This window comes from Ips typographus, linkage group LG5 (genome assembly GCF_016097725.1).
Source record: "Ips typographus isolate SLU linkage group LG5, UJ_Ityp_2.0, whole genome shotgun sequence".
Taxonomy (NCBI): Eukaryota; Metazoa; Arthropoda; class Insecta; order Coleoptera; family Curculionidae; genus Ips; species Ips typographus.
Window position 1 is genome coordinate 11,120,484 of NC_138426.1, and position 27,826 is coordinate 11,148,309.

At 34.6% G+C, this 27,826-nt stretch overlaps 3 protein-coding genes across 4 annotated transcripts; 2 read left to right on the plus strand and 1 right to left on the minus strand.

Annotated features, from left to right (window-relative positions):
• The first annotated feature begins 378 nt into the window (after positions 1-378).
• LOC145729814 (uncharacterized) lies at positions 379-8,261 on the plus strand. Its single transcript, XM_081980735.1, has 7 exons — positions 379-444; positions 4,120-4,167; positions 4,231-4,364; positions 4,413-4,485; positions 7,742-7,971; positions 8,024-8,172; positions 8,243-8,261. The coding sequence occupies exons 3-7, from the start codon at positions 4,326-4,328 to the stop codon at positions 8,259-8,261; spliced, it is 510 nt and encodes a 169-aa protein (XP_081836861.1). The 5' UTR covers positions 379-444; positions 4,120-4,167; positions 4,231-4,325.
• Positions 8,169-23,055, plus strand: LOC145729294 (receptor-type tyrosine-protein phosphatase gamma-like). 2 transcript variants are annotated; one of them, XM_081979982.1, is made up of 16 exons: positions 8,169-8,480; positions 12,467-12,569; positions 12,620-12,696; positions 15,681-15,727; positions 15,900-16,016; positions 16,072-16,159; positions 16,230-16,285; positions 16,338-16,472; positions 19,197-19,337; positions 19,387-19,511; positions 19,562-19,743; positions 19,797-20,176; positions 20,228-20,368; positions 20,420-20,568; positions 22,734-22,869; positions 22,928-23,055. In XM_081979982.1, exons 1-16 carry the CDS (start codon positions 8,264-8,266, stop codon positions 22,976-22,978), a joined length of 2,145 nt encoding a protein of 714 aa, XP_081836108.1. In that variant the 5' UTR covers positions 8,169-8,263; the 3' UTR covers positions 22,979-23,055. The 2 variants fall into 2 exon arrangements, with proteins under 2 accessions (XP_081836108.1, XP_081836109.1); XM_081979983.1 differs by having other exon boundaries at positions 15,924-16,016.
• wds (WD repeat-containing protein wds) lies at positions 22,979-27,674 on the minus strand. Its single transcript, XM_081980006.1, has 5 exons — positions 27,605-27,674; positions 27,460-27,543; positions 27,146-27,394; positions 23,461-24,089; positions 22,979-23,404 (listed from the first exon to the last, which is right to left on the minus strand). Exons 2-5 carry the CDS (start codon positions 27,488-27,490, stop codon positions 23,294-23,296), a joined length of 1,020 nt encoding a protein of 339 aa, XP_081836132.1. The 5' UTR covers positions 27,491-27,543; positions 27,605-27,674; the 3' UTR covers positions 22,979-23,293.
• Between the last annotated feature and the right edge of the window lie 152 nt (positions 27,675-27,826).

A 27,826-nucleotide genomic window follows, 5' to 3' on the forward strand; every position in this document is an offset into this window, starting at 1 on the left:
CCTGGACATAAGACTTGCCTTACACAAGGCAAGAATTGATGGATAGAAAAAGGAATGAGATATGGAAAACCATCGAATATTCTGGAAACTAACATTTTATTGCAAAACTAAGTAAATAAATGTCAATAAGAATAAAAAAATACCAATATATGAGTGTTACTGAGAATAATCGAATTCGCATATTAATTAACACAACAATTATTTAGTTAAGTTTCATTTGAGGTTGAACCGGGTATTTCGGTTAGGTTACTTATTATGCAAAATGTTTAATTATAAAGCTAGATAAACGGTTTATTAATACCTACTAAATTTGTAATGCATAAATTTGAGGTTTTCCTGTATATGACTGATAGTCACTGTTTTGTTCTCAAACCGTCATGTTGAAACGATTTCAATATTTTCTAGTGATAATAGCAGGATTAGTTTCACTTTGTTTTAGTTACGGTAAGTTTTTCCGCATTTTCTCAATTCTGTTTCTAAATATACAGGCCATAGGAAAACCATGCAACGGACAAAGAAACATTGATAGTTGCTTTCCCTAGAGACCCCTGAATTTTTTTTGGAACTGTCCTTTAATTACTACTGTGATACAAAAATGTACAGAAAGTTTCGAAAAGTGACTTAAAAGTTACAAAAAAATGTCAAAATTTCTTAAGGTCTCTAGAATTATTCTTGGAATATCAGTACACCTGATAATCTTCAACCAAACCCCTAGGGACCTTTAGAATCTTTTTGATACCTGCAAATACTACTTAAAATCATCCAAAAATCTTCCCGTATTTCTTATAGTTTCCGAGAACCCAATGGCGAGGATCGAATTTGAATCACCCTGTACAGGGTGCTGCATTTTCGATGGTTTTACGGGGTATAGAGAAAACGGTAATAGATAGAAAAAAAGTAGCATACGTGTTCCGATCTCATTTTCTGAGCTGAGATGACTGGCGAAGAGTGGGCTGCGCAAACTTCTTTTGTTTCAAAGATACGGGGGGTTTTTGAAAATTGGTCATTTTGGAACATCCTCTGTATTTCATTTGCTATTAAAGTTATCAAAAAAGGAAAAACGGTTTCCGGTAGAAGTTTTGACGTAGAATCCAATGGCGTAGCCAGTTTTTTTCTATTACGTTTAGTTTCTGACATATGACACTAAGTTATATTTTTTTAAATGGAACACCCTATATATTTTTAGTTCATTTAATTCTGTTTATTTTTACCTTTTCAACGGTGTATTACAACATATAAGTTTGTAGAGGTTAATCCTGTTATTTTAAAAAAAGGACCTTTGCTAAGCTAAAAAATAACCAATATCTAAAATACCAAACAAAATCGGAAATCATATAAGCTAACACATCAGGAAATTAAATATTTTTAATAAATCTTATTAAAAATCTAAGTTACAAACAGTTGTACCGTCACTTTAATAAGAAAAGTGGCCATTTCTATTTTCTACTATTTTTAAGGTAGAAGTTAAAAAAACTGTTTATAAACGACATGTAACATGTTAATATGAATATAGCCAAATTTGGTTTCGACTGTGGGTATTTTTATACATATTATTTAGCACTTTTTTATTAAGGAAACGCTTTTTTTCTAATTACGAAGATTAACGTTTACAAACTTATATGTTTTAATACACCGTTGAAATAGTAAAAATCAACAGAATTAAATGACCTAAAAATATATAGGGTGTTCCATTAAAAAAAATATAACTTAGTGTCATATGTCAGAAACTAAACGTAATAGAAAAAAACTGACTACGCCATTGGATTCTACGTCAAAACTTCTACCGGAAACCGTTTTTCCATTTTTGATAACTTTAATAGCAAATGAAATACAGAGGATGTTCCAAAATGACCAATTTTCAAAAACCCCCCGTATCTTTGAAACGAAAGAAGTTTGCGCAGCCCACTCTTCGCCAATCATCTCAGCTCAGAAAATGAGATCGGAACACGTATGCTACTTTTTTTCTATCTATTACCGTTTTCTCTGTACCCCGTAAAACCATCGAAAATGCAGCACCCTGTACAATATGCAATGCTATCTCGCCTTTCATTCACTTTTCAAGTCAATGGAAGGTTGACTTTTTGCATTGTAGCTCTTTAGGGAGGCCTTTAAGGGCCAAAATACCTTAATACAATCTTGTAGAGGATGAAATTTCCTACAACTTTACTTATTTACACTTTTTTTAGCTCTTTAAATAACGGAGCTACGCACAGTCGAAATAAAGTTAGTTTGAAAAAATGTGACCGTTTTAAGTGTCAAAATATTGTTTGAAGTTATTTAAATTAATGTATAATTTAATTATCGAATTTTACGTTTAAGCTGATATTTTTAAAGTCACGTGCCCGTTTTTTAATTTAAACTGAATCACGTATGTGTCTAAATACTGCAAGAAAACGTTTCTGAAAATCTGATTTTTGCAACTTTAGAGCATGGTTTGATAGTTTTGACGTTAGTGACAGAGGTCACGTGATTGTAGAAATCTATTTAGCTAGACGGTCACGTGACAATTGACAAAATAACTGTCAAAATTCTCAGAAACACGTTTTATATCAAATACTGCAAGAAAACTTTTCTAAAATCTGATTTTTGCAAATTTAGAGCACGGTTTGATAGTTTTGACGTTAGTGACAGTTGTCACGTGGTTGTAGAACACTATTTAGCTAGACGGTCACGTGACAATTGACAAAATAACTGTCATAATTCTCAGAAACACGTTTTATATCAAATACTGCAAGAAAACGTTTCTAAATCCTAATTTTTGTAACTTTTGAGCATGGTTTGACAGTTTTGACGTTGGCGACAGTTCTCACGTGATTGTAGAACACTATTTAGCTAGACGGTCACGTGACAATTGACAAAATAACTGTCATAATTTTCAAAAACACGTTTTATATCAAATACTGCAAGAAAACTTTCCTAAAATCTGATTTTTGCAAATTTAGAGCATGGTTTGATAGTTTTGACGTTAGTGACAGTTGTCACGTGATTGTAGATATCTATTTAGCTAGGCGGTCACGTGACAATTGACAAAATAACTGTCATAATTCTCAGAAACACGTTTTATATCAAATACTGCAAGAAAACGTTTCTAAATCCTAATTTTTGTAACTTTTGAGCATGGTTTGACAGTTTTGACGTTAGTGACAGTGGTCACGTGATTGTAGAAATCTATTTAGCTAGACGGTCACGTGACAATTGACAAAATAACTGTCATAATTCTCAGAAACACGTTTTATATCAAATACTGCAAGTAAACGTTTTTAAATCCTAATTTTTGTAACTTTTGAGCATGGTTTGACAGTTTTGACGTTAGTGACCGTTGTCACGTGATTGTTGAATACTATTTAGCTAGACGGTCACGTGACAATTGACAAAATAACTATCATAATTCTCAGAAACACGTTTTATATCAAATACTGCAAAAAACGTTTCTGAACTCTGATTTTTGCAACTTTTGAGCATGGTTTGACAGTTTTGACGTTATTGACAGTTGTCGCGTGATTTCAGAAGACTATTTAGCTAAACTATATGAAGTGACAATTGTCAAAATAACTGTTAAATCTTAGAAACTCGTTTTGTTTCGAAAACTGTGATTAAATGTAATTCTTGCAAATCTAGTAAAATTTTGACAATAGTGACAATAGTGACAGACATCATGTGGTTTTAGAGAATAATTTGGAGTAAGAAAATGACTGTTTTCAGCGCATTTTTAGAAACCGTATTAAATTTCCTATTCAATAAACTGAAAAAGTATATAAAAAGTTTCGCAACCAACAAAATGGCAATAGCGTTATTAAAAACGGTAGATTATATACAAAAAACGGGAGAGCGGTAGAAGAACTACAAAAACGGTAGACCTGGCAACATTGGCAGAAACTAAACTAAACCGTAAACACATATTCATCGAAAGAAATAGGAGTGGTCTAATAGGTTAATAACAAAATTATGAAGTAACTAATCCAGGTAACTTCTGGCAACATTGTCCTGAAGTTTTCGCCTTCTAGACTTTTTTTAAGTTTTCTGTCTTTGTCTGGCGCATGCACTTACCAATGTTTCTCTGTCAGTTGCACGGTTTTAGTTTTACCACACCTGTATACTAAATGCGCAATATAATTCTAGGTAACCAGGTGAAACTAACATGTACTGCTAGGAATGAGATCAGTCTATGTAAGAAGGCATCTCAGAATATTTTAAGTTTTTTGGTCAAATATTCGTACTCCGACTCTTCAGGGAGTGTCCCACACAATTTGCCAAGGAAATTTACAATTGACAAGAAATACATAACATGGTATAATGGTGATCAATGCAGTAAACTGGAGAAAAGCATGCTATCCCAGTTCGATAACAGTACTTATGAGCTAAATGTGAGTGTGTACGATTGCTAAAAAATGAGTCAAAACTTTCTTTTTTAGATTACTCTCAGATTTAGTGATGATCCAAAAAATAAAAATGTACAGGAAACATTGCGATTTAAATCAACTACGGGTAGGTCTATAACGTTTGGCAACATTGCCAACTGTTCCAATTATATTTGACAACTTTGAATGAAAATTAATGAACAACAACGATAATGTGCTTTACTGTATGTTCACATGTTTTACATTAACACTTGAACACTACACTGACAAATGTCAAAATCCAGGTTGTAAGACCATGAAACTGTAAACAATTCTTGAAACTTTACAAATTTATAAAAAATATTTTAAAACATTTTATAGCTCTATGGTTGTAATTCTGACAATTTTGACATGTAACTGTTAGTTTGACAGGTCACTTGAACTGTCATTGCTTTGGAAAATGTCCAAATCCAGGCTGCATGACCATGAAACTGTAAACAATTCTTGAAACCCCACAAATTTAAAAAAATATATTTTAAAACATTTTATAGGTCTATGGTTGTAATTTTGACGATTTTGACATGTAACTGTTAGTTTGACAGGTCACTTGAACTGTCATTGCTTTGGCAAATGTCAAAATCCACACTGCATGACCATGAAACTGTAAACAATTCTTGAAACTTTACAAATTTTTAAAAAAATATTTTAAAACATTTTATAGGTCTATGGTTGTAATTTTGCCAATTTTGACATGTAACTGTTAGTTTTACAGGTCACTTGATCTGTCATTGCTTTGGCAAATGTCAAAATCCAGGCTGCATGACCATGAAACTGTAAACAATTCTTGAAACTTTACAAATTTAAAAAAAAAATATTTTAAAACATTTTATAGGTCTATGGTTGTAATTTTGACGATATTGACATGTAACTGTTAGTTTGACAGTTCACTTGATCTGTCATTGCTTTGGTAAAGGTCAAAATGCAGGCTGCAAGGCCATGAAACTGTAAACAATTCTTGAAACTTTACAAATTTTATAAAAAACATTTTTGTAGGTCTATAATTGTAATTTTGAAGATTTTGACATGTAATTGTTATTTTGACAGGTCACTCGAACTGTAATTGCTTTGGCAAATGTCAAAATCTACACTGCAAGACCATGAAACTGTAAACAACTCTTGAAACCCCACAAATTTTATAAAAAATGTTTTAAAACATTTTATAGGTCTATGGTTGTAATTTTGACATGTAACTGTTAGTTTGACAGGTCACTTGAACTGTCATTGCTTTGGCAAGCGTCCAAATCCAGGCTGCAAGACCATGAAACTGTAAACAATTCTTGAAACCCCACAAATTGAAAAAAAAAAAATTTAAAACATTTTATAGGTCTATGGTTGTAATTTTGAAGATTTTGACATGTAACTGTTAGTTTGACGGGTCACTCGAACTGTAATTGCTTTGGAAAATGTCAAAATCTACACTGCAAGACCATGAAACTGTAAACAATTCTTGAAACACCACAAATTTTATAAAAAATATTTTAAAACATTTTATAAGTCTATGGTTGTAATTTTGACGATTTTGACATGTAACTGTTAGTTTGACAGGTCACTTGAACTGTCATTGCTTTGGAAAATGTCAAAATCCACACTGCAAGACCATGAAACTGTAAACAATTCTTGAAACCCCACAAATTTTATAAAAAATGTTTTAAAACATTTTATAAGTCTATGGTTGTAATTTTGACGATTTTGACATGTAACTGTTAGTTTGACAGGTCACTTAAACTGTCATTGCTTTGGCAAATGTCAAAATCCAGGCTTCCAGACCATAAAACTATAAACAATTCTTCTAAACAATTTTGACGTGGGAATGTCAGTTTGCCTGGTCATTTGAACTGTCATTACACTGACAAATGTAAAAAATCCACGCTGCAAGATCTTGAAAGTATAAAAAAAATTTGAAACTAAACAAAAAATTGCTATATTGAGATATTGAAAGCTTCTGAACGACAAAAACATGTTGCAAAATGTATAAGAATCAATTTACAAATTTAAACTGACCAACAAATTTCCAAATGCCTCTGAAGTAGTCTAAAAAAATGTAAAAACATTCCAAAACACTATAGAACCTCTAAAATGCCATGCAAAGCTTACAAAGCAGCATAGAAGCTCCTAAAAGCTTCCAAATGCTTTTCAATTTATCTAGAAGCTCTCAAAAGCTTCCGTATGCCTCTAAGCAGTTTAACAGTTTCTAAAACCGTCTACAAGGTTTCAAATGCCTTAAAGGCAGTCCAGAATCTTCAAGGCTCTTTAAACTGTCCATCAAACACTTTCCAAATGCTCCTAAAGTAGTCTAAAAAGGTTTTAAAACACTACAGAAACTCCAAAATGCTTCTCAAACAGTCTAAAGCCATCCAAAATAGTCTAGAAGCTTCCAAAAGCTTCTAGAACACTCTAAAGACTTCCAAACAAACTTCAACTAGTCTAGAAGCTATTCAAAAATTCCAAGGCAGTCTAAAAGCTTCCGTATGCTTCTAGAGCAGCTTCAAAGCTTCCAAAAGTTTAAATTCACATGTCTTAAGATTAGAACCTTCAATGCTCCTGAAAAGTAGTCTAAAAAGATTTCAAAACACTACAGAAACTCCAAAATGCTTCTAAAGCAGTCGGAAGTCTTTCAAAATAGTCTAGAAGCTTCCAAAATCATTTAGAACAGTCTAAAAGTTTCCAAATGCTTTAAAACTAGTCTAGAAGCTCCCAGAAGATATTAAAGCAGTTTAGAAGCTTCTAAAAAATGTTGTGAACCGTGTAAGAGATTCCAAATGCCTCTAAAGCATTCCAGAACCTTCAAGATGCTGTTTAAACAGTCCAAATGCTTTCAAGTAGTTCAAAAAAGTTTTCAAAACAGTCTAAATTCTACCGTGCTTCTAAAGAATTTTGAAAAAAAATTTTGCATCTCTGAAAGAGTTTTGTGCTTTTTTAAAGATTTTTTACAGCATTTTCTGCTTTTTTGAAAAAAAACGATTTTTGTGTTTTTTAATCCGGACTGTACAGATTACTATACCCTTGCATAAATTTAATTTTTTTAAAAATTCTTATTATTTTGAAAAGGTTAGGTATACAACGTTTTTCAGGAAGTTTCCGGTAATTTTTGAAAAAAAATTGAAAAGTCTGAAAATTTTAATTAATTGTACAACAATCCAATATCAATTCAAATAAAGTTTAATGTACTTATGTCTTAAATTATCTCATTAAAATGCATGATAAGTTTGACAATAACAGTGACAAGTTTGACAGTTGTTTTCCATATCAAGAAAATCTTTCATTCACATTTTCCAAAAATGGAAATTTACCAACTCGAAAATTACCGCTTTTACATCTCTGCTGTATGGTCAATTTATATGTAGGTATAGACCCTAACACGCCATACAACATCAGCGCCACCTGGTTGGTAGGAACTGCCAATTATCAGTTAAATGTCAGTTGGCAGAACCCTGCTTACGAGTCAGATTGGTGCAGGAACTACCCGGATAATATCACCGTTAGCTTCAATTTAAGCAACAAAGAGATTGGAAATAGACTTCACAATGAAAACGCTAATCCAAAGCAGACTTTTTTAATAGTGAGGGACTTGTCCGTAAGTTATATGTACCACTAACAAACTGATTACAATAACTGATTGGTTTAAGGTCAGGCAAAATCATCAATTAAAACAAATAGGAATATGCGTTGAAGTCGAGTCAGGTGGAACAAAATCGCGTTGTCAAACGTCATACATAATCAAACCTCCATTACCGCGCCAGTTTGACATGACAACGGTGTTTGTCAAAAATCAAAAGTTGGTCATCCTTAAACCGAGTTTTATAGACGATTTTTTGTCGACCATCTTTGTTTACGCTTATAAAAAGCCGAAAAACGAAGCCTTAGGGATGCCAAATTGGAAACTTAAAGCCTTAATCGAAGAAGGAAACGCGTCCACTGACAATTTAGTTTTGCAAGTAAACGATACTGTCGGGCTACGCAACCAATCAGGAAGCTCTTGGAATGTACCCGTACCGGATAAACTAAAAGTCAACCAAAAATTGACAGTCGCAGTATTTGTATTGAACGAAGTGAATGGTAATAAGAGTATATCATACGCTACAAGTAAGTCCATTACCACAGGAAATCTTTTAAATATATAGATCTACATGTCAATGGAACCTGTTTGACACATACGCAAAGTCACTTTTTGACAGATTGTAAATTGGACAAAGCTATTACGATAAATTCGCCGCGAGAGAGCGTTTTGACACACGGTGAATGTACCCAGTAAATTTTGAGCCTGTCCACTCAACTTGCTGTCTTATGGTGGACATCTCATCAATAACTAGATTACACAAATAGCAGGTTTTCTCAATCAATTTAAATCAAATTTAAATTCCATTTCTCTTCAACATATTCCTTTTATAGCTTCAGTGTAGTGTAACGTAAACCCACTTCTATATTAGATTATTCGATGATATTGGTGAAAACTACTTATTTTTATTAATCATATTGTTAAGTCACATTTCAAAACATAACATAGACTAGTACTTCAAAACATGGGTGGTATGATGAGACTTGGCAACGTCGCAAATTGTCGTTCGCTGGCTCTAATCTTGGTTTTGTTCCGGTCACTTTGACAGCTAATAACGTCAAAACCAGTCCGATTTCACTAGGCTTGATGGTACTCATTTTCGACTAATTTGGGGACTTTTTTCCATTTCAGCTGTCAAAATGACAGTAACTGTCACTCAATTCGAGACACTAACGTTAAAACTGTCCAACTGTGCTCTAAAGTTGCAAAAATCAAGGTTTACAACAGTTTTCTTGCAGTATCTGATATAAAACGTATTTTTGAGATTTATTACAGTTATTTTGACAGTTGTCCCGTGACCGTCTAGCTGAATAGTGTTCTAAAATCACGTGACAACTGTCACTAACGTGAAAACTGTCAAACTGTGCTCAAAAGTTGCAAAAATCAGGGTTTAGAAACGTTTTCAAGCAGTATTTGATATAAAACGTGTATTTAAGATTTATGACAGTTATTTTCACAATTGTCCCGTGACAGTCTAGCTAAATAGTATTCTACAATCACGTGACAACTGTCACTTACGTCAACACTATCAAAATGTGCCCTAAAGTTGCAAAAATCGGGGTTTAGAAACGTTTTCTTGCAGTATTTGATATAAAACGTGTATTTAAGATTTATGACCATTATTTTGACAATTGTCCCGTGACCGTCTTGCTAAATAGCGTTCTACAATCACGTGACAACTGCCACTAACGTCAAAACTGTCAAACTATGCTCTAAAGTTTCAAAAATCAGGGTTTAGGAACGTTTTCTTGTAGTATTTGATATAAAAGGTGTTTCTGAGATTTATGACAGTTATTTTGACAATTGTCACGTGACAGTCTAGCTAAATAGTATTCTACAATTACGTGACAACTATCACTAACGTTAAAACTGTCAAAATGTGCTCTAAAGTTTCAAACATCAGAGTTTAGGAACGTTTTCTTGTAGTATTTGATATGAAACGTGTTTTTGAGATTTATGACAGTTATTTTGACAATTCTCACATGACCGTCTAGCTAAATAGTGTTCTACAATTAGGTGACAACTGTCACTAACGTCAAAACTGTCAAACTATGCTCTAAAATTGCAAAAATCAATGTTTAGAAACGTTTTCAACCAGTATTTGATATAAAACGTGTTTTTGAGATTTATGATAGTTATTTTGATAATTATCACGTAACCGTCTAGCTAAATAGTGTTCTACAATCACGTGACAACTATCACTAACGTTAAAACTGTCAAAATGTGCTCTAAAGTTTCAAACATCAGAGTTTAGGAACGTTTTCTTGTAGTATTTGATATGAAACGTGTTTTTGAGATTTATGACAGTTATTTTGACAATTCTCACATGACCGTCTAGCTAAATAGTGTTCTACAATTAGGTGACAACTGTCACTAACGTCAAAACTGTCAAACTGTGCTCAAAAGTTGCAAAAATCAGGGCTTAGCAAAGTTTTCTTGCTGTTTATACGATAAAAAAGTGTTTTTGAGATTTATGATTTTGACAATGGTCACGTGACTGCCTGGATAAATTATCCTTTAATACCACGTGATATCTGTCACTAATGTCAAAACTTAGAAAACAATTACGTATTAATAAAAAAAATTAAAAATCTGTATTTTTGAAGTAGGTACGGTTTTTATATTTATAGCAAGATTAACATTTTTGAAAGACACCCTGTATAATAATGTAAAATTGTTTCTATTAATGATCTTCAGATCACAACACCCTTCGAGCAAAAAGAATCAGGAGGTAGCAAATATCCCGTTTGTGCATTAAGCGACCGGGACGGAAGTCGCCATCTTTGTCCCCCACATTCGCCTACTGCGCAAGTTAGCTAAATACCGCAAAGATTTGTTGTTTTTGTTTGTTTTGCTTTTCGGTCCGTTAAAGGTTAGCTTTTTCAAACTTAAATTAGTTGAATTATTATTGACGAGTAGATTTGTGAATAATGGGCAACAACAGATTGATTATCGTCACTGATTTTCTGACAGTTTACCGCCGCCATACTGAACGATTTTTGTCCTCCTCTTTGATTGCTGTTGCTCCTTCCTGCTATATTTTTTTATTCATTGACAACAGCAGTGGCAGGTTCTATCGAAATAGCTTTTGATCAAATGTCAACTTTCGTGTCTTCATGGCTTCCCATTTGAGATAGAGATCTATATTTATAATGTTACTATAGCCGTTAGTTTGTAAGACATCAAGCACCGCCCTCTATACTAGAAAGCCTAAAATGTCACTTTTAATGGCGGCGTTAGCGGTTTTCGTTTTGTATACAAACCTATTCAGATGTAGTATTTTTTATTATTTCGTGTAGTTGATTGCAAGTTGTGAGTGAAAAATCAAAGAAAGGTTCCTGATCCAGATATGTATAGATAGAGCTTTTTATAAACAATCAAGTCCAGCATAAACAAATTGGTTACAACATTTGTCCTGGAAAGTACAACTAGTTTAAACACTGTTCAATGTAAGAAAATCTGTAAATCCTTGAAACTAGGTAAGCAGAACTGTTAAATGGTTCTTATGTTATTACCAAGAACATTCATTCAAAATTATTTTTGTGGCTCTCACAATGAAAGATGCTTTAAAATGTAACTCACATATCTGGGCATGTAACAAGTACCTAATAAGTTTACTGTACTAGAAAGCACTCGTACCTACCATTGAGTATAGTGTTGGAGTAAAATCATTCCACTTCAAAGTGTTCAATCACTGTTGAGTTAGATCCGGTTTTTGGTAAAGTAAAACACTGACACGGTTGGGGTTTTTCCTGAACTGCTGTTACAATGTGGCTTGAAAAACTTATGAACCAAAATAACTTACACAAATAACCTCAAGTTTTGATTTTAAACCGTAAAAATTCATCTAATCCTCAAAAAACTCAATTTCCACAATACAAACTGTCACCACTATTTCCGCCATATTGGAATTTTTGACAAGCACCTTCTAGGCTTTCTAGTATAGTAGGCGGTGCATCAAGGCCTCGTTCGTTTTGACGTGCAAAGCGATTTTCACGTTAATATGACGTAATTTAAGACAAAATAGTGTTTAGTTCAATTACGTCATAAAGTTGTTATATAGTAGAAGGCAATATATCGGTCGATGCACGTCATTGACGTTTAACCCGCCTCGTTGCCAGATGTTTACTCTTTTCATTAAAACACGAACTTTACATAAATTTTGTTTTTATTTACTTCTTATATAGAAATTGAACAGAGAATTTTGAATAACAATGTTAGTCAATATTGAGTTTTCTTTGTCTCTCTCTGTAAGCAGTTTTTAGTCAAGTCATCAACAACAAAAACAAAAACAGGAAACGGTCAACTAGCAATCTGGCAACAACGCACACAACTCGTTAAACGTGGAGATCGAGAAGGTCACGTTTGTGTCAGAATTGCGTTCAGTTAATAAGCGCGAGTTAGAAAGAGAGCGGTACAGGTCGCAACTAATCGCTAAGCAAAACGAATGCATTTTCAAAACGTCAAACTCACTGATGACGTGCATCGCTCCCATTAGTGTTTATGGTCATAGGTACCTATAATCTACGGCCACCGTCACCAGCACCTACAACAGATACATACATTTACTGGACGTTGTTGACGTTATTCCTGGTGGGCTGTTTAATATCCTTTGGGTAAAAACCGCCATTTTGTTTTAATGAACCAATGACAACGCTTATTCTAGGGTGATATGCTGTATTTCTAGAACAGTAAAGAGACGACAAAGCGATTTTTGCATTATTGGACAGAATCGATTAACTAGTTAGTATACTCGTAAACTACACAGCAGAAGTTCGTTCGAAGAAGAAAAACTTTAACTTTAAGCCGAAGTTAAGTGTCGTTTTCACTCAGTACAGGGTGTTCAGATAAGAGTGGCTTTTTTACTCAACTAAGTTATTGGTAGAGCATCGAAAAATGATCAGACAGATCATGACATAAATGGTCGTTTAAGATTGTACCCTTTCGTCGACAGGTGGCGCTGTTTACAAAAACCTACAGTTTTACCGCCTCAGTATATGACAGTACCTTCAGTTTTTTTTGTTTGTTAAGCACCCTGTATATGTTAAATCGTATTGGATTGCGATTAGCACGAGGTGAAAGAACAGTTCAATATAAACATTTTGAACTTTTTACCGTCGCTGAAACTCCAAAAATAGAGGAGATACAACATTTTTAAAATTTTGAGGCAATTTCTAAAAAAAGTAGCTTTTTTTTGTGTTTGTACTCCCTGTATATGTTGAATCGTGTTGCGGTTAGCACAAGATGAAAGAGCAGTTTAAGACAAACATTTTGAGCCTTTTACATTCTCTGAAACTCCAAAAATGGCGGATTTACCGTATTTTCAATATTTTGTAGCAATTTTCAAAAGAAAATAAAAAAGTCGAATATCTCGAAAACGGTTAGAGTTATTTCAAACAGTGTTTCTGGCAGTTCAAACTTTGACACCGCTTTTCTCACGGACTGTACCAAATTTTGTAGTGTTTTTGTAGGTTATTGGATAGGAAATTTAATGAGGATTCCAAAAATGTGCTTAAAACAGTCATTTTCTCACTCCAAGTGGGTTTTACAGGTGATTTTGTCCCTGAGGGTTCTTTCACACAGTGTTTCTGGCAGTTCAAACTTTGACACTGTTTTTCTCACGGATTGTACCAAATTTTGTAGTGTTTTTATAGGTTATTGGATAGGAAATTTAATGATTCCAAAAATGTACTTAAAACAGTCATTTTCTCACTACAAGTGGGTTTTACAAGTGATTTTGTGCTTGACGGTTATTTCAAACAGTGTTTCTGGCAATTCAAACTTTGACACCGCTTTTCTCACAGACTGTACCAAATTTTGTCGTGTTTTTTTTATGTAACTGAATAGGAAATTTGATAAAGATTCCAAAAATGTGCTTAAAACAGTCATTTTCTCACTCCAAGTGGGTTTTACAGGTGATTATATCCCTGACTGTCCTTTCAAACTGTAGTTCAGTCAGTTCAAATTTTGACACCACTTTTGTCCCTGACTGTACCAAGTTCTGTAGTGTTTTTTCAGGTTGCTGGATAGGAAATTTAATGAGGATTCCGAAAATGTGCTTAAAACAGTCATTTTCTCACTCCAAGTGGGTTTTACAGGTGATTTTGTCCCTGACTGCCCTTTCAAACTGTAGTTCAGTCAGTTCAAATTTTGACACCACTTTTGTCCCTGACTGTACCAAGTTCTGTAGGGTTTTTTCAGGTTACTGGATAGGAAATTTAATGAGGATTCCGAAAATGTGCTTAAAACAGTCATTTTCTCACTCCAAGTGGGTTTTACAGGTGATTTTGTCCCTGACTGTCCTTTCAAACTGTAGTTCAGTCAGTTCAAATTTTGACACCACTTTTGTCCCTGACTGTACCAAGTTCTGTAGGGTTTTTACAGGTTACTGGATAGGAAATTTAATGAGGATTCCGAAAATGTGCTTAAAACAGTCATTTTCTCATTCCAAGTGGGTTTTACAGGTGATTTTGTATCTGACTGTCTCTTAAAACTGTGTTTCGGTCAGTTTAAATTTTGACACCACTTTTCTCCCGGACTTTACCGAATTTTGTAGTGTTTTTTCAGGTTGTTGGATAGGAAATTTAATAAGGATTCCAAAAATGTACTTAAAACAGTCATTTTCTCACTCCAAGTGGGCTTTACAAGTGATTTTGTCCTTGACGGTTATTTCAAACAGTGTTTCTGGCAATTCAAACTTTGACACCACTTTTGTCCCTGACTGTACTAAGTTCTGTAGGGTTTTTTCAGGTTACTGGATAGGAAATTTAATGAGGATTCCGAAAATGTGCTTAAAACAGTCATTTTCTCACTCCAAGTGGGTTTTACAGGTGATTTTGTCCCTGACTGCCCTTTCAAACTGTAGTTCAGTCAGGTCAAATTTTGACACCACTTTTGTCCCTGACTGTACCAAATTCTGTAGTGTTTTTTCAGGTTACTGGATAGGAAATTTAATGAGGATTCCGAAAATGTGCTTAAAACAGTCATTTTCTCACTCCAAGTGGGTTTTACAGGTGATTTTGTATCTGACTGTCTCTTAAAACTGTGTTTCTGTCAGTTTTAACTTTGACACCACTTTTCTCCCGGACTTTACCAAATTTTGTAGTGTTTTTTCAGGTTATTGGATAGGAAATTTAATAAGGATTCCAAAAATATACTTAAAACAGTAATTTTCTCACTCCTAGTGGGTTTTATAGGTGATTTTGTCCCTGACTATTCTTTCGCACAGTGGTTCTGGCAGTTCAAACTTTGACACCGTTTTTCTCACGGACTGTACCAATAGCGGAAATACGAAATTTTCAAAAATTGTATGCAACTTCCAAGAAAAGCAAAAAAAGTTGAATATCTCGGAAACGACTAGTTACAAAAATTTTGCTTAGAACTCAAAATGTTCAGAATGACTTTCTGCATCCAGTGGACTAAGTTTACGTCCTCTTCGATCAGGTAAACGTGGTCACAATTAGCTATATGATCTAAAAAAAAACTTACAACCCAGAGCTACTCTAATTTGGACACCCTGTACAAGCGTGGCTTAAAGTAGAAAAACACTGCATCAATGACTTGAAAAATCAGTGCAACTAGCTATAAACCTTTCAACCAACATTGTCCCCGCACTTCTGTTGTGTAACTGTGTTTTCTATGCTAAAATATCTACAGTGTGTCTCACTACATTCGTGTGGTTATCTTGAGACGCATTGTATAATAAAAAACGTATTTGATACACACAGGACCAAGTCAAAACGACTCGACGTTGGCGCTTATAGGAGTAGGCGAAGTAAGTTTGACAGATGTCACATAAAAAATATCATGGCCGCATTTGTTTTCACGCTCCATGTGACGTCAAGATTACGTAAAGACCAACTGTCAAATTACGTCATTGTGACGTCACATTTGCTCCATGGAGCGTGAAAACGAATGCGGCCTACAACAAACACATCGATTTGTAGTATGTCGATTGTCTACAACATCAGTACGAAGTCCAATCACACAAAGTATTGGACAAGATCTTCGCCGACTACGTGAAACAATCTCTAGAAAATGGAAGTCTTCGTAAGCAATTTAAGGTAATAAGAGAATCAGCTAAATGCAACAAATGCTTACAATTGTAATTTTGCCTAGAAACTCCCTAAATATGAAAAACTTAAATGCACTTACGGGACTTCACCGGAATACACGAAAAAAAATCGTTACCCCAACGTTGTAGCGTGTAAGTTGATTGGTTATTAGGTGTCAGAAGGGTGGGAGAGAAACTGATTTGATTGGTTGTTTACTTACAGTTGACCACACCTTAGTGAAACTCTCTATCGGTTACATCAACGCCAACTACGTCAAAGTAAGTATATTTGTAGAGGTTATGTTCGTACAAAAGTTGACAGTTTTTGTAGGGCTACGACAAATCCATTTCGTATATAGCCTCGCAAGATCCACTTCCAAACACTCTTACAGATTTCTGGACCATGATATGGGAGAACAATGTCGAACATGTTGTTATGGTAACCAACCTTTACGAAGGCACTAAGGTAAAAACCGTTGAACACTGTTGCCAAACTTAAACAACCCGGTTTGAAATTAAAAGTTTTAGCAACATTGTAACCTAAGTAGAATTGCAAATAAATATGATTATTTCGACTTGGCAACGATGCTAAACCGATCCAACTTTGATTTGACAGGTCACGTGACATCTCCTATGTCATCCGTGCAGACGATAATCGATTAACAGTGTTGCCAAAACATTCATAATCCCTTGAACTTTGAACGGTCCAGCCTAAATACTTAAATGACATTTTAAGTTGACTTTGATTATTTCGACTTGGCAACGATGCTAAACCGATCCAAGTTTGATTTGACAGGTCACGTGACATCTCCTATGTCATCAGTGCAGACGATAATCGATTAACAGTGTTGCCAAAACATTCATAATCCCTTGAACTTTGAACGGTCCAGCCTAAATACTTAAATGACATTTTAAGTTGACTTTGATTATTTCGACTTGGCAACGATGCTAAACCGATCCAAGTTTGATTTGACAGATCACGTGACATCTCCTATGTCATCCGTGCAAACGATAATCAATTAACAGTGTTGCCAAAACATTCAAAATCCCTTAAACTTTGAACTGTCCATCCAAAATGACACTATAAGTTGATTTTTCATTCGACTGTAATGGCAACGTTGCTAAACCGATCCAACTTTGATTTGACAGGTCACGTGACATCTCCTATGTCCTCGCGCAGACAATAATCGATTAACAGTGTTGCCAACACATTGATAATCCCTTTCAACTGTCTAGCCTGAATCCCTAAATGACACTTTAAGTATGGATCTTGTATTCGACAGTAACGGCAACGTTGCTGAACTAATTCAAATTTTGCAATGTGGCCAAATCAACTGCTTTTGTAAAAAAAACTAATAATATTAATAATCACATTTCTACAGTGTTGTCAAATCGACAAATTAATCTTCTAATTTAGAACGAAATTATTGGAACGTTGCCTAATCGACCATTTTCGTAAAAACATACAATATTTGCACAATGTTGTCAAACTGACATTTTTCCTAATTTAATACGAAATTATTTCAATGTTGCCAAATCATTTGTTTTGTCAGTCATCAAAATTTTTTTCATCATTAACAATTAATTAACAAATATTTGACTAATTTTTCAAGACTTTCAAGTATTTCTAGTCAGTTATAATGTTTTTGACTTAGTTTTCAACATTTCTCGTCTACTTTCAAGTTTTTTACTTTATTTTCAACGTTTCTAGTCAATTTTCAAGACTCTGACTGTGTTTTCGATATTTGCAGTCAATTATCACGTTTTTGACTGGTTGTTTTCAAATTGTTTAGACAACTTTCAGGTTTTTCGCTTTGTTTTGAGGATTCATAGTCATTTTTCAAGTTTTACAGAAAATTGTGACAAAAATATCATTTTAGAACAAGTGTTCAAAAATTATAGGTTAAGTTAGTGTCCAAATCACCTCAGAGTGTAGTCAATTTTCAACTTTTTTATCAAAAATTGATCAAAATCACGAAAATTGATCAAAACATGAAAATTGGTCCAAAAACTAAAAAATGAGCAAAATCACGAAAATTGATCAAAACATGAAAATTGGTTCAAAAACTACAAAATGAGCAAAATTATGAAAATTGATCAAAACATGAAAATTGGTCCAAAAACTAAAAAATGAGCAAAATCATGAAAATTGTTCAAAATATGAAAATTGGCCCAAAAACTAAAAATTAGCTTATTTTTTTCTTTGTTTATTGGGTCTTCTGTCTCACACAAAAAAGGTTTGTTGGGAAAATGGAATTTCGAATTTTTTTTTTTTTTGTGTGAGACAGAAGACCCAATAAACAAAGAAAAAAATGAGTAACTCGTCTCAACAAACATATAGAACATATCTCTAAAAAATTAGCAAAATTATGAAAATTGATCAAAATCACGAAAATTGATCAAAGCATGAAAATTGGTCCAAAAACTAAAAAATGAGCAAAATCATGAAAATTGATCAAAACATGAAAATTGGCCCAAAAACTAAAAAATGAGCAAAATCATGAAAATTTATCAAAACATGAAAATTTTAGACAATTTTCAGGTTTTCCACTGTTTTGAGGATTTCTAGTACATTTTTGAGTTGTTTTGGCGAAATCCGCGGTACAAGTGTCCAAATAATAATTTTTTAAAAAAGAATGTCCTAAAAATTATAGGTTAGGTTAGTGTCCAAAACAAACAGATCATAAAAATGTAATTTTAGAACAAAAGTGTTCTAAAATAATGTCAGGTTACTGTGCAAAAAACGTCAAAAATAATATTGTTTGAACAAAAGTGTCCCAAAATTATAGGTTAGGTTAGTGTCCAAAAAACGTTAAAAATTTAAAAAAAGTAATTATCAACCTCTTTGACATTAAAGTGCGGGGTAAAACCTGTTTTATTTAAAAAGTGTTTCAGTTAGATCAACCGTACAAACGCTAAAAAAAATAAAATACAATTTACTTAAAAACACAATCTTTGTATACAGTACTGGCGGTTACGTCATCGTATTCCTAGTACGCATGTAAGAGATTCTAGTAAGGCCACATGTGCAGCGTTTGCGTTCATGCTTTGTGATTGGTCAGGAAAAAGTAGCAAGCTGAAAGCTGCTTTTTTGACCAATCACGATACGACTGAAACTAACGTCAAAATAATGACGTAGCCGCCAGTTACCTTATTGGTCTAAACCTAACTATTTGCACTTATGGGATAGAAACAATGCGAACAGTACTGGCCGGAACCAGATGTTATCTTAAAGTTTGGTCAACTTATGGTAAAGCTTCAATCTGTTGTCCCATATCCAACTTATGACGTCAGGGTGATGAACGTGAGCTTTGGTCAGGTCACCAAAACGGTAAGTTTCACTCGTCTAACTGCGTTTTTTACATGAAATTTGCGCGCAGGTCACTCAACGTCACTTTAAGGCGTGGCCTAAAAAAGGCAACGCCCTCTATCCACGCACTTTAGTACCTTTTGTGACGTCACTTTTGAAACTCCGGTCCAAGGCGCCAATTTTAGTACACTGCAGGTACGTATTTTAGTTACAGTTTTGTGTGATTAAAACATTTGCACAAACAGCGCTGGTATTGGACGCACCGGAGTGATTATTCTTTGCGACATAATGTTGAGAATGACAGCGGCAGAGGGCGCTGTAGATTTTTGCAGTTGCGTGCAGCGCATGCGGCAGGAGCGGCCCAATATGGTACCAAACTTTGATCTGTACAAGTTGGCGCATTTGGTCGTTTTGGCTGCGGGGACTGGTAATTTTTTTTTTTGCTTTTTGCTCACCAAACGTACTAAATTAGTAATTTAGTTATGGATACCAGGATTAGTGGCAATATGGAGAAAGCCATAGAACAAATACTAAGCCAGCAGAAAGTAACCAAACAATTTGAATATATTGAGGAGTGCGCATGGCAGGACGAAGTCTCAAAATCGGAAAATGTCATGTCAAAAGTGCCGACCTTATCCAAAAAAAACCGAAAACCACATTTGCTTCCCGATAAAACGTGTCAAGTTTTCCTTAAACAGTTACCGGACAGTACTGCCGCTTCCCAGTACATCAACGCTATCAACGTAGGCGGGGTTATAGTGACGCAACACCCTCTAACCAATACCGTGTCAGATTTCTGGCGAATGGTGTCCGAACAAGAGTGCAACGTCATCGTTAACCTGAACCTCCCAGCAGAATCGGTAAAATACACCAATAACTTTGAGGAGGTAAATACTAAACGAATTGCGCAGGAAATCTTTTGGCCTACAGCGGACCGCTTCATGATGAAACTAGAGAACGGTTTAACCATAAACCACATAGAGGAGGAAAGAACGGACATATTACACTATCGTCGCGTCCAGATTGAGCATCAGGTCAACCACTTATTTGAAGTGAGACAGGTCAAAACTTCTATTTAGCTGTTTTAGAAGATATTTTTGCAGGTCACCAATTTCACCGTTGTAATTTTGAGTTTCACCAGGTGGCCGAGCAGTACCTCGTTTCCGGAGTATTGTATTGCCAGCCTGGCTGATTTTGTTTTTAGCACCAAGTCACTTGTCAGGGCTGACATTGGTACGGTCATCACGTGCTAGTAAGTTGATCCAAGTGGGTTTTACAGGTGATTTTGTCCCTGACTGTCCTTTCAAACTGTAATTCAGTCAGTTCAAATTTTGACACCACTTTTGTCAATGACTGTACCAAATTTTGTAGTGTTTTTTTTATGTAACTGAATAGGAAATTTAAGGAAGATTCCAAAAATGTGCTTAAAACAGTCATTTTCTCACTCCAAGTGGGTTTTAAAAGTGATTTTGTGCCTGACGGTTATTTCAAACAGTGTTTCTGGCAGTTCAAACTTTGACACCGCTTTTCTCACCGACTGTACCAAATTTTGTACTGTTTTTTTATGTTATTGGATAGGAAATTTAATGAGGATTCCAAAAATGTGCTTAAAACAGTCATTTTCTCACTCCAAATGGGTTTTACAGGTGATTTTGTCCCCGACTGCCCTTTCAAACTGTAGTTCAGTCAGTTCAAATTTTGACACCACTTTTGTCCCTGACTGTACCAAATTATGTAGTGTTTTTTTCAGGTTACTGGATAGGAAATTTAATGAGGATTCCAAAAATGTGTTTTAAACAGTAATTTTCTCACTCCAAGTCGGTTTTACAGGTAATTTTGTCCCTGACGGTTCTTTCACACAGTGTTTCTGGCAGTTCAAACTTTGACACCATTTTTCTCACGGATTGTACCAAATTTTGTAGTGTTTTTTCAGGTTATTGGATAGGAAATTTAATGAGGATTCCGAAAATGTGCTTAAAACAGTCATTTTCTCATTCCAAGTGGGTTTTACAGGTGATTTTGTATCTGACTGTCTCTTAAAACTGTGTTTCTGTCAGTTTAAACTTTGACACCACTTTTCTCCCGGACTTTACCAAATTTTGTAGTGTTTTTTCAGGTTACTGGATAGGAAATTTAATAAGGATTCCAAAAATGTACTTAAAACAGTCATTTTCTCACTCCAAGTCGGTTTTACAAGTGATTTTGTGCCTGACGGTTATTTCACACAGTGTTTCTGGCAGTTCAAATTTTGACACCGTTTTTCTCACGGACTGTACCAAATTCTGTAGTTTTTTCAGGTTATTGGATAGGAAATTTAATGAGGATTCCAAAAATGTACTTAAAACAGTCATTTTCTCATTCCAAGTGGGTTTTACAGGTGATTTTGTATCTGACTGTCTCTTAAAACTGTGTTTCTGTCAGTTTAAACTTTGACACCACTTTTCTCCCGGACTTTACCAAATTTTGTAGTGTTTTTTCAGGTTACTGGATAGGAAATTTAATGAGGATTCCAAAAATGTGCTTAAAACAGTCATTTTCTCACTCCAAGTGGATTTTATAGGTGATTTTGTCTCTGACTGTCACTGAAAACTGTGTTTCTGCCAGTTTAAACTTTGACACCACTTTTCTCCCGGACTGTACCAAATTTTGTAATGTTTTTTCAGGTTACTGGATAGGAAATTTAATGAGGATTCCGAAAATGTGCTTAAAACAGTCATTTTCTCACTCCAAGTGGGTTTTACAAGTGATTTGGTCCCTAACTGTTCTTTCAAACTGTGTTTCTGTCAGTTTAAACTTTGTCACCGCTTTTCTCCCTAACTGTACCAAATTTTTTAGTGTTTTTTTAGGTTATTGGATAGGAAATTTAATGAGGATTCCAAAAATGTGCCTAAAACAGTCATCCAAGTGGGTGCGACAAGCAATTTGGTTCCTAACTGTCAAACTGTGCTCAAAAGTTGCAAAAATTGGGGTTTAGAAGTTTTTGTAATTGTAACGTTGTTGTTTTTCACAAGTCAAGTTGCCATAAATAAGTAAACGGACTGAACGTAATCATAACTTGACGTAATTTGACAACTGATCAATAATAACTTTGTATTTGTATTTATCCTTTTCGTGATTTTTTATTTAATTCAATAACACTTTTAGGTGATTAAGGAGAAACCCTAAAACTAAAACTTTTTGTGTCACCACAACAAACCCTATTTTCGACCAGCTTCACTGTTGGTTTATTAATAAAAAAGTTTCTGGCAACAAACAGTATCTCAAGATCAAATTTGTCAATAATTTAAACAAACTTGTAAGTTTTACGGTTTAAAAGACAACAATATTGGTGTCTAGCAATTGGAATAGGCATCTATTTGACCTCACAAAAGTAAATTTACAATCCGTGGACCTTTTTTTACTCTTCCATGATTTTAGTGATGGAGCCACCGCAAGCGGAATCTACATCGCTTTATCCAGGATCTACGACCAAATTGAACAGCAAAACGAATGTGACGTGTGTCAAACTGTCCAAGAACTGAGGACTTACCGGAAAGAGTTTATCCAAACTAAGGTAAGCTATTTGTGTGGTAATTATTTGTTTTTTTTTTCAAAACTTTAATGGGTTTTAGGAGCATTTGGAATTATTGTACAGAGCTGTACTCGCCTACTTAAAACGATGATTCACTAAGAAAACTTTCTTAACTTAGAGACATTGTAATTCACATTAGAAATATAAAAGTAACTTACAAAACTAAAATACTAAAACGTGGGGAAAATCAAACAAACTTGACGGGTGAATGTTTTGAAATAAGTAAACATTTACCTGTCGTGTCACTAGGTTTTTTTTAGGTTTTTTTTGTTTGATTTTCCGCATACGAGACAGTGTCTTTCTATAAATGGTTTAAAGCTCCCAATCATAAAAAACCAGTTAACTTTACAATATCATATTAAAAAAGGATTTGTACAATTCAAGCTCTTAGAGAGGGTGCTTAAGTTTAAGTATCGCTTTTCCATAGTTTGATGGTTTTATCATTTTCCAAGGCGGCAGAGGCGATTATGTTTTCAGTTGGGTGGCACGTTGTGCACAAAACCACATCCGTGTGACCCTGACATTTACATTTTGATTAAAATAATTTTCAAATTTTATTTAACCTACACTCACCTGTAATTTCTGGACTATTTCCTTAGTTTGTAAATTCCAAATGTAGACCATATTATCCTCAGACCCGCTGACAATCCATTTGCCTCCAGTTACAGAGAAATTCGCAAAAATACAATACTTTTCGTTTTTGTGGCCCGTGTACGTTTTCAGGCACTTTCCTTTAGCATAATCCCATAGTTTGAGGGTATTGTCCAGGGTGGCCGCGAGTATGTACTTGCCATTGGGTGAAAATTTGACAAACGACACTGGCGGATTGTCATCGTCAATCAGAGTCTTGAGACATTGACCTGAGGCAGTATCCCAAATACGGCAAAGCCCATCGTAGCTGCTGCTCACTATTAGCGAACCATCTCGGTTAAAATGCACAGCACTAACAGGGTCTGAGTGAGCCGGTAATGTTTTCAAACATTTACCAGTGCGCACATCCCAGATTCGCACTGACTCATCAAATGATCCTGAGACTATTAGGTTTGATTGGGGATTGAAGTTACAGCAAAACACATAGTTGCTGTGCCCTTTCAGGGTTTTTAAGGACTTCCCTGAGACTAATTCCCAAATTTTTAAGGTTTTGTCGTCGCTAGCCGATACTAGCAATCGGCTATCACTAGACCAAGCCACGTCACTAATTCCTAAAATTAATGTAATGCATTAAAATTTCAAACTAAACTGCTACTATGTTTAAGATGGGGCAACGCTGCTTGTCAGCTGTCACTGAATCTCATTTGCGATTTACATTTAGATTACGGTTACTTTTAAGAGATTATGAAAATGCATTGCTTTATGTTTTATGCCCGTTTGCACAACATAATTAGAATAGAAATAGTAACTTTATTTCAAGATTGTCATAAACAACGTATACAACAAAATGAAATTGCGTCAGCAAGAGAAAGACTACTTAGGTATATTATTATACTTATGATATAATATACTCATTCAATACAGGAGAGTTCAACCTCTACATGTTTAGGTAATCGTCGAGATGATAGGGTTCCAATTGGATTAATAACTTTTTTAGCTCCCTTTTAAATTTTTGGTTACTCACAATTGTTTTAATATCCATAGGTAACTTATTGAAGAGCTTTATACACATATAGTGGGGTGTTTTTTCTGTTATTTGCAGCCGGTGTGTTGGATACATAATTTGATGGGTTAATCTTGTATTATATTTGTTTACCTGTGGATTCTGAAAAAATAAACTTCTGTTGTTGAAAAAGAACATTAAGCATTCATATATATACAGAGCGTATACTGTCATTAGTCCCATTGACCTGAAAGTGTTTCTACATGATTGCCGATAATCCATTTTTTTAATTATTCTCATAACTCGTTTTTGAGCAATAAAAATGTTCTGAACCCTACCATCTCGGCCCCAGAACATAATACCGTACTTCAGTCTGGATTCAAAATTGGCGCTATACAGAATCTTTAGACATTGCTCACTTAGATATTTACCAGTGAATCGTATTCCGTAGCAGATAGTTCCCAAAATTTTCAAGAGTTTATCCAAATGAAAAGACCAGTCAAGGTTCTCATTCAGATAAACCCCTAGGAACCTCGTGTTTTCAGATACTGTTATGTCTTTTCCGACAATCGGGAGTCCTTCCAGTTTACCAAAGTTTGATTGTTTTGTCCTGAACAGGACTAAATCAGTTTTCTCTGCGTTCAAAATTAAGCCGTTATCAGCAAACCATGCTTCAATTTTAGACGTTAAATATTGACTATTGCTTACTAGGTTCAAACTATTTTTGTCTCCAATCAACAAGTTGGTGTCATCGGCATAGTTAATAATAGTTTGCCATGGTTCATCTGCTACCGAATACAAGTCGTTTATGAAGATTACAAAGAGGATTGGCCCTATAATGCTACCTTGTGCTATTCCATAATCGTTTGAAAGAGTCCCTGACCTACCAGATTGACCATCTTTAGTGACAGCCACTATTTGCTGCCTGTTTTGCAAGTATGACCTTACCCACTCCAATGGTAGCCCCCTTATCCCATATTTTTCCATTTTATTTAATAAGATTTCTCGATGTAGACAGTCATAGGCCTTCGAAAGATCTAGGAATATTCCAAGTGCGGCCTCTCTATTTTCAAAGTGCTTAATGATTGATTGTATAAACTGATATAATGCCGTTTGTGTTGATTTTCCCTTTATAAATCCGTGCTGGTTTTTGTTAATTAGATTACAGTGGTTCATAAATTCTATAATTCTTTTACACATTGCCAGTTCAAAAATTTTGGTCTGTAAATTAAACATATACAGGTGTTCAAAAAACTTAAAAAATAGTTAAACTTGAACTTAACATTCTGCCAGTTGTCACTGCGTTTACCAGGTTTGAAGTGGGTGTAAACTGTCCTAGTCAAAGAGCAAAAAATCATTCTGAACAGTTTTGGTATGTTGCAAAATTTTCCGAAATAGTCGACTTTTAATTTTTTCTTGGAAATTGCATGAAAATTGTGAAAATGACCGTATCTCCGCCATTTTTGGGGTTTTAGCGACTATAAAAAGCTCAAAATGTTGGTCTTGAAGTGCTCTTTCACCTCGTGCTAACCGCAACATGATTGAACATATACAAGATGTGCAAAAAACACAAAAAAAGAGTTGAATTTGAAAGTAACACTCTGCCAAATGTAACCCTGGGTGTAAACCTAGTCCACTGGGTCCAGAAAGTCAATTTAAACATTTCTGGTCTCTTTTTCTTCTCTAATTTCCGTAGATCTAATCATTTCTGAATTATTCAACTTGTTTACTTTTGATTTAAAATTTTGAATGAAATCCATATTTCAGTTAGTTTTGGGGTTTTAGGAACAGTAAAAAACTGAAAATGTTTGTCTTGAAATGCTCTTTTATCTTCCCTGAGCCGCAAAACACCGTTAAACACATAAAAAATAGGATAAAGACACAAGAACCTGACTACTTTGAGAAGATGGTCACATTCAAGCAATAACTAATGAATATACCAACTTCTAACAATTTTTCCCCTTGTGGCTGGAGATTAAGCTATTTTTTATCTTATATTACATTTTAAACCGTCATAAATAGGTACTAGAAGTGTTATAATCTTTTTAAACTATAAATACCAGATTCTACATAAAAAAGTAAATTTTTCTGTCTGGTTAACTTTTTCCATAGACAAATGAACTTTTATTATTATTTTTTACCATTTTAAAAAGTAGGTAAACCTATTTGAGCTGAATTTACATTGTTTGCATATTATTTAGAGGATTTTGGAAATAATATGGGTATTGGAAATAACATTTTTTTGCCTGGGAGCAGAAAAAAAGACACTTGTGAAAAATATGATCAACACACACAAGGTTAATGAAAGTGATACTTAGTACATAAAAAGAAATAATGTGATTGTTACTCTCACTTGCAGGTAAGGGTATAATAGTGGAGTTTTTTATTCTTGGTAGAAAAATAACTGTATTTTAATTGCCTACACAGTTTAGATTATGCACTTATTTAGGCTTTAAATGGTTAACCTTTTGGTATCTGATAATATCAAAAAGCTTAAAAAAAATTGTCTTCCTTAGGTAATTGCAGGTCCAAAACCTATGCCAGGTAAAATACTAATCTTAACAACTGCAGCCACATTTAAAATAGCTTTATCATGCCAATATTAACAGTTTATAATCTAAGTCACAGTTAAACAGAACATACAAAACTATAAAAGTAACTTACCAAGTTTATGTCCACTGATGGTTTTCTCAAACTTTCCATCATAGGCTCCCCAAATTTTGATCAGTTTGTCAGCCGAAGAGCTGGCGAGCCACTCGCCATTTGGACTGAATTTAACTGAGGATACAGCCTTAGTGTGCCCCGCTAGGGTAAACTTTAGTGTGTAATTAGGTTTCACATTACTGCTCGACTTGTTTGAGCTCCCGGTGGGGGTTAATGAGGAGTTCTGTGTGGTCGACTGTGGTAGAGACCCTACACCAAACCAAAGTTATTACATGGAACTTTACTAGTTAAGAGGTGGCGGCAATGTTGTTTACCTGTAGGGGTTGTGCCGCCCATGGGCATCATGTTGGCGGCAAAAGCCTCAAACGCTTTTCTCAACAATGAGAACTTGCTTGAATCTAATAATGGTAAACACCGAGTAAAGTGCTATTTTCTCTGTAGAAACGTGTATTTAATTACTTGACAACAACACACAACGCTACGCCATCATCACCACAATCACAAACGCGGACCGATTTTGAGGTTAACTGTCAAAACGGTAGTTGACTGTTGACAGATTGTTTAGTTGTTTTCTCTTTCTAACACAATCGCTGTGTGTTGCCACCTATTTGTTGTTTGGATAAGACTTCAGACTTACTGAAAGCTATTTGAACATTCTGGGTTCCTATTAATATCAAGAAT

Bases quoted from the DNA above. Each gene is read 5' to 3' on its own strand.
- LOC145729294 (XM_081979982.1), top strand. From the start codon at position 8,264: ATGCCAAATTGGAAACTTAAAGCCTTAATCGAAGAAGGAAACGCGTCC. The intron at 12,570-12,619 runs GTAAAAACCGCC...CGCTTATTCTAG, and splicing joins GGCTGTTTAATATCCTTTGG to GGTGATATGCTGTATTTCTA. The intron at 16,473-19,196 runs GTAAAAACCGTT...CTTATGGGATAG, and splicing joins ACCTTTACGAAGGCACTAAG to AAACAATGCGAACAGTACTG.
- wds (XM_081980006.1), bottom strand. From the start codon at position 27,490: ATGATGCCCATGGGCGGCACAACCCCTACAG. The intron at 27,395-27,459 runs GTAAACAACATT...GGTTTGGTGTAG, and splicing joins GGGCGGCACAACCCCTACAG to GGTCTCTACCACAGTCGACC. The intron at 23,405-23,460 runs GTGAGTGTAGGT...TGTAAATGTCAG, and splicing joins AAATAGTCCAGAAATTACAG to GGTCACACGGATGTGGTTTT.
- LOC145729814 (XM_081980735.1), top strand. From the start codon at position 4,326: ATGCTATCCCAGTTCGATAACAGTACTTATGAGCTAAAT. The intron at 4,365-4,412 runs GTGAGTGTGTAC...TTTCTTTTTTAG, and splicing joins ACAGTACTTATGAGCTAAAT to ATTACTCTCAGATTTAGTGA. The intron at 7,972-8,023 runs GTAAGTTATATG...GATTGGTTTAAG, and splicing joins TAATAGTGAGGGACTTGTCC to GTCAGGCAAAATCATCAATT.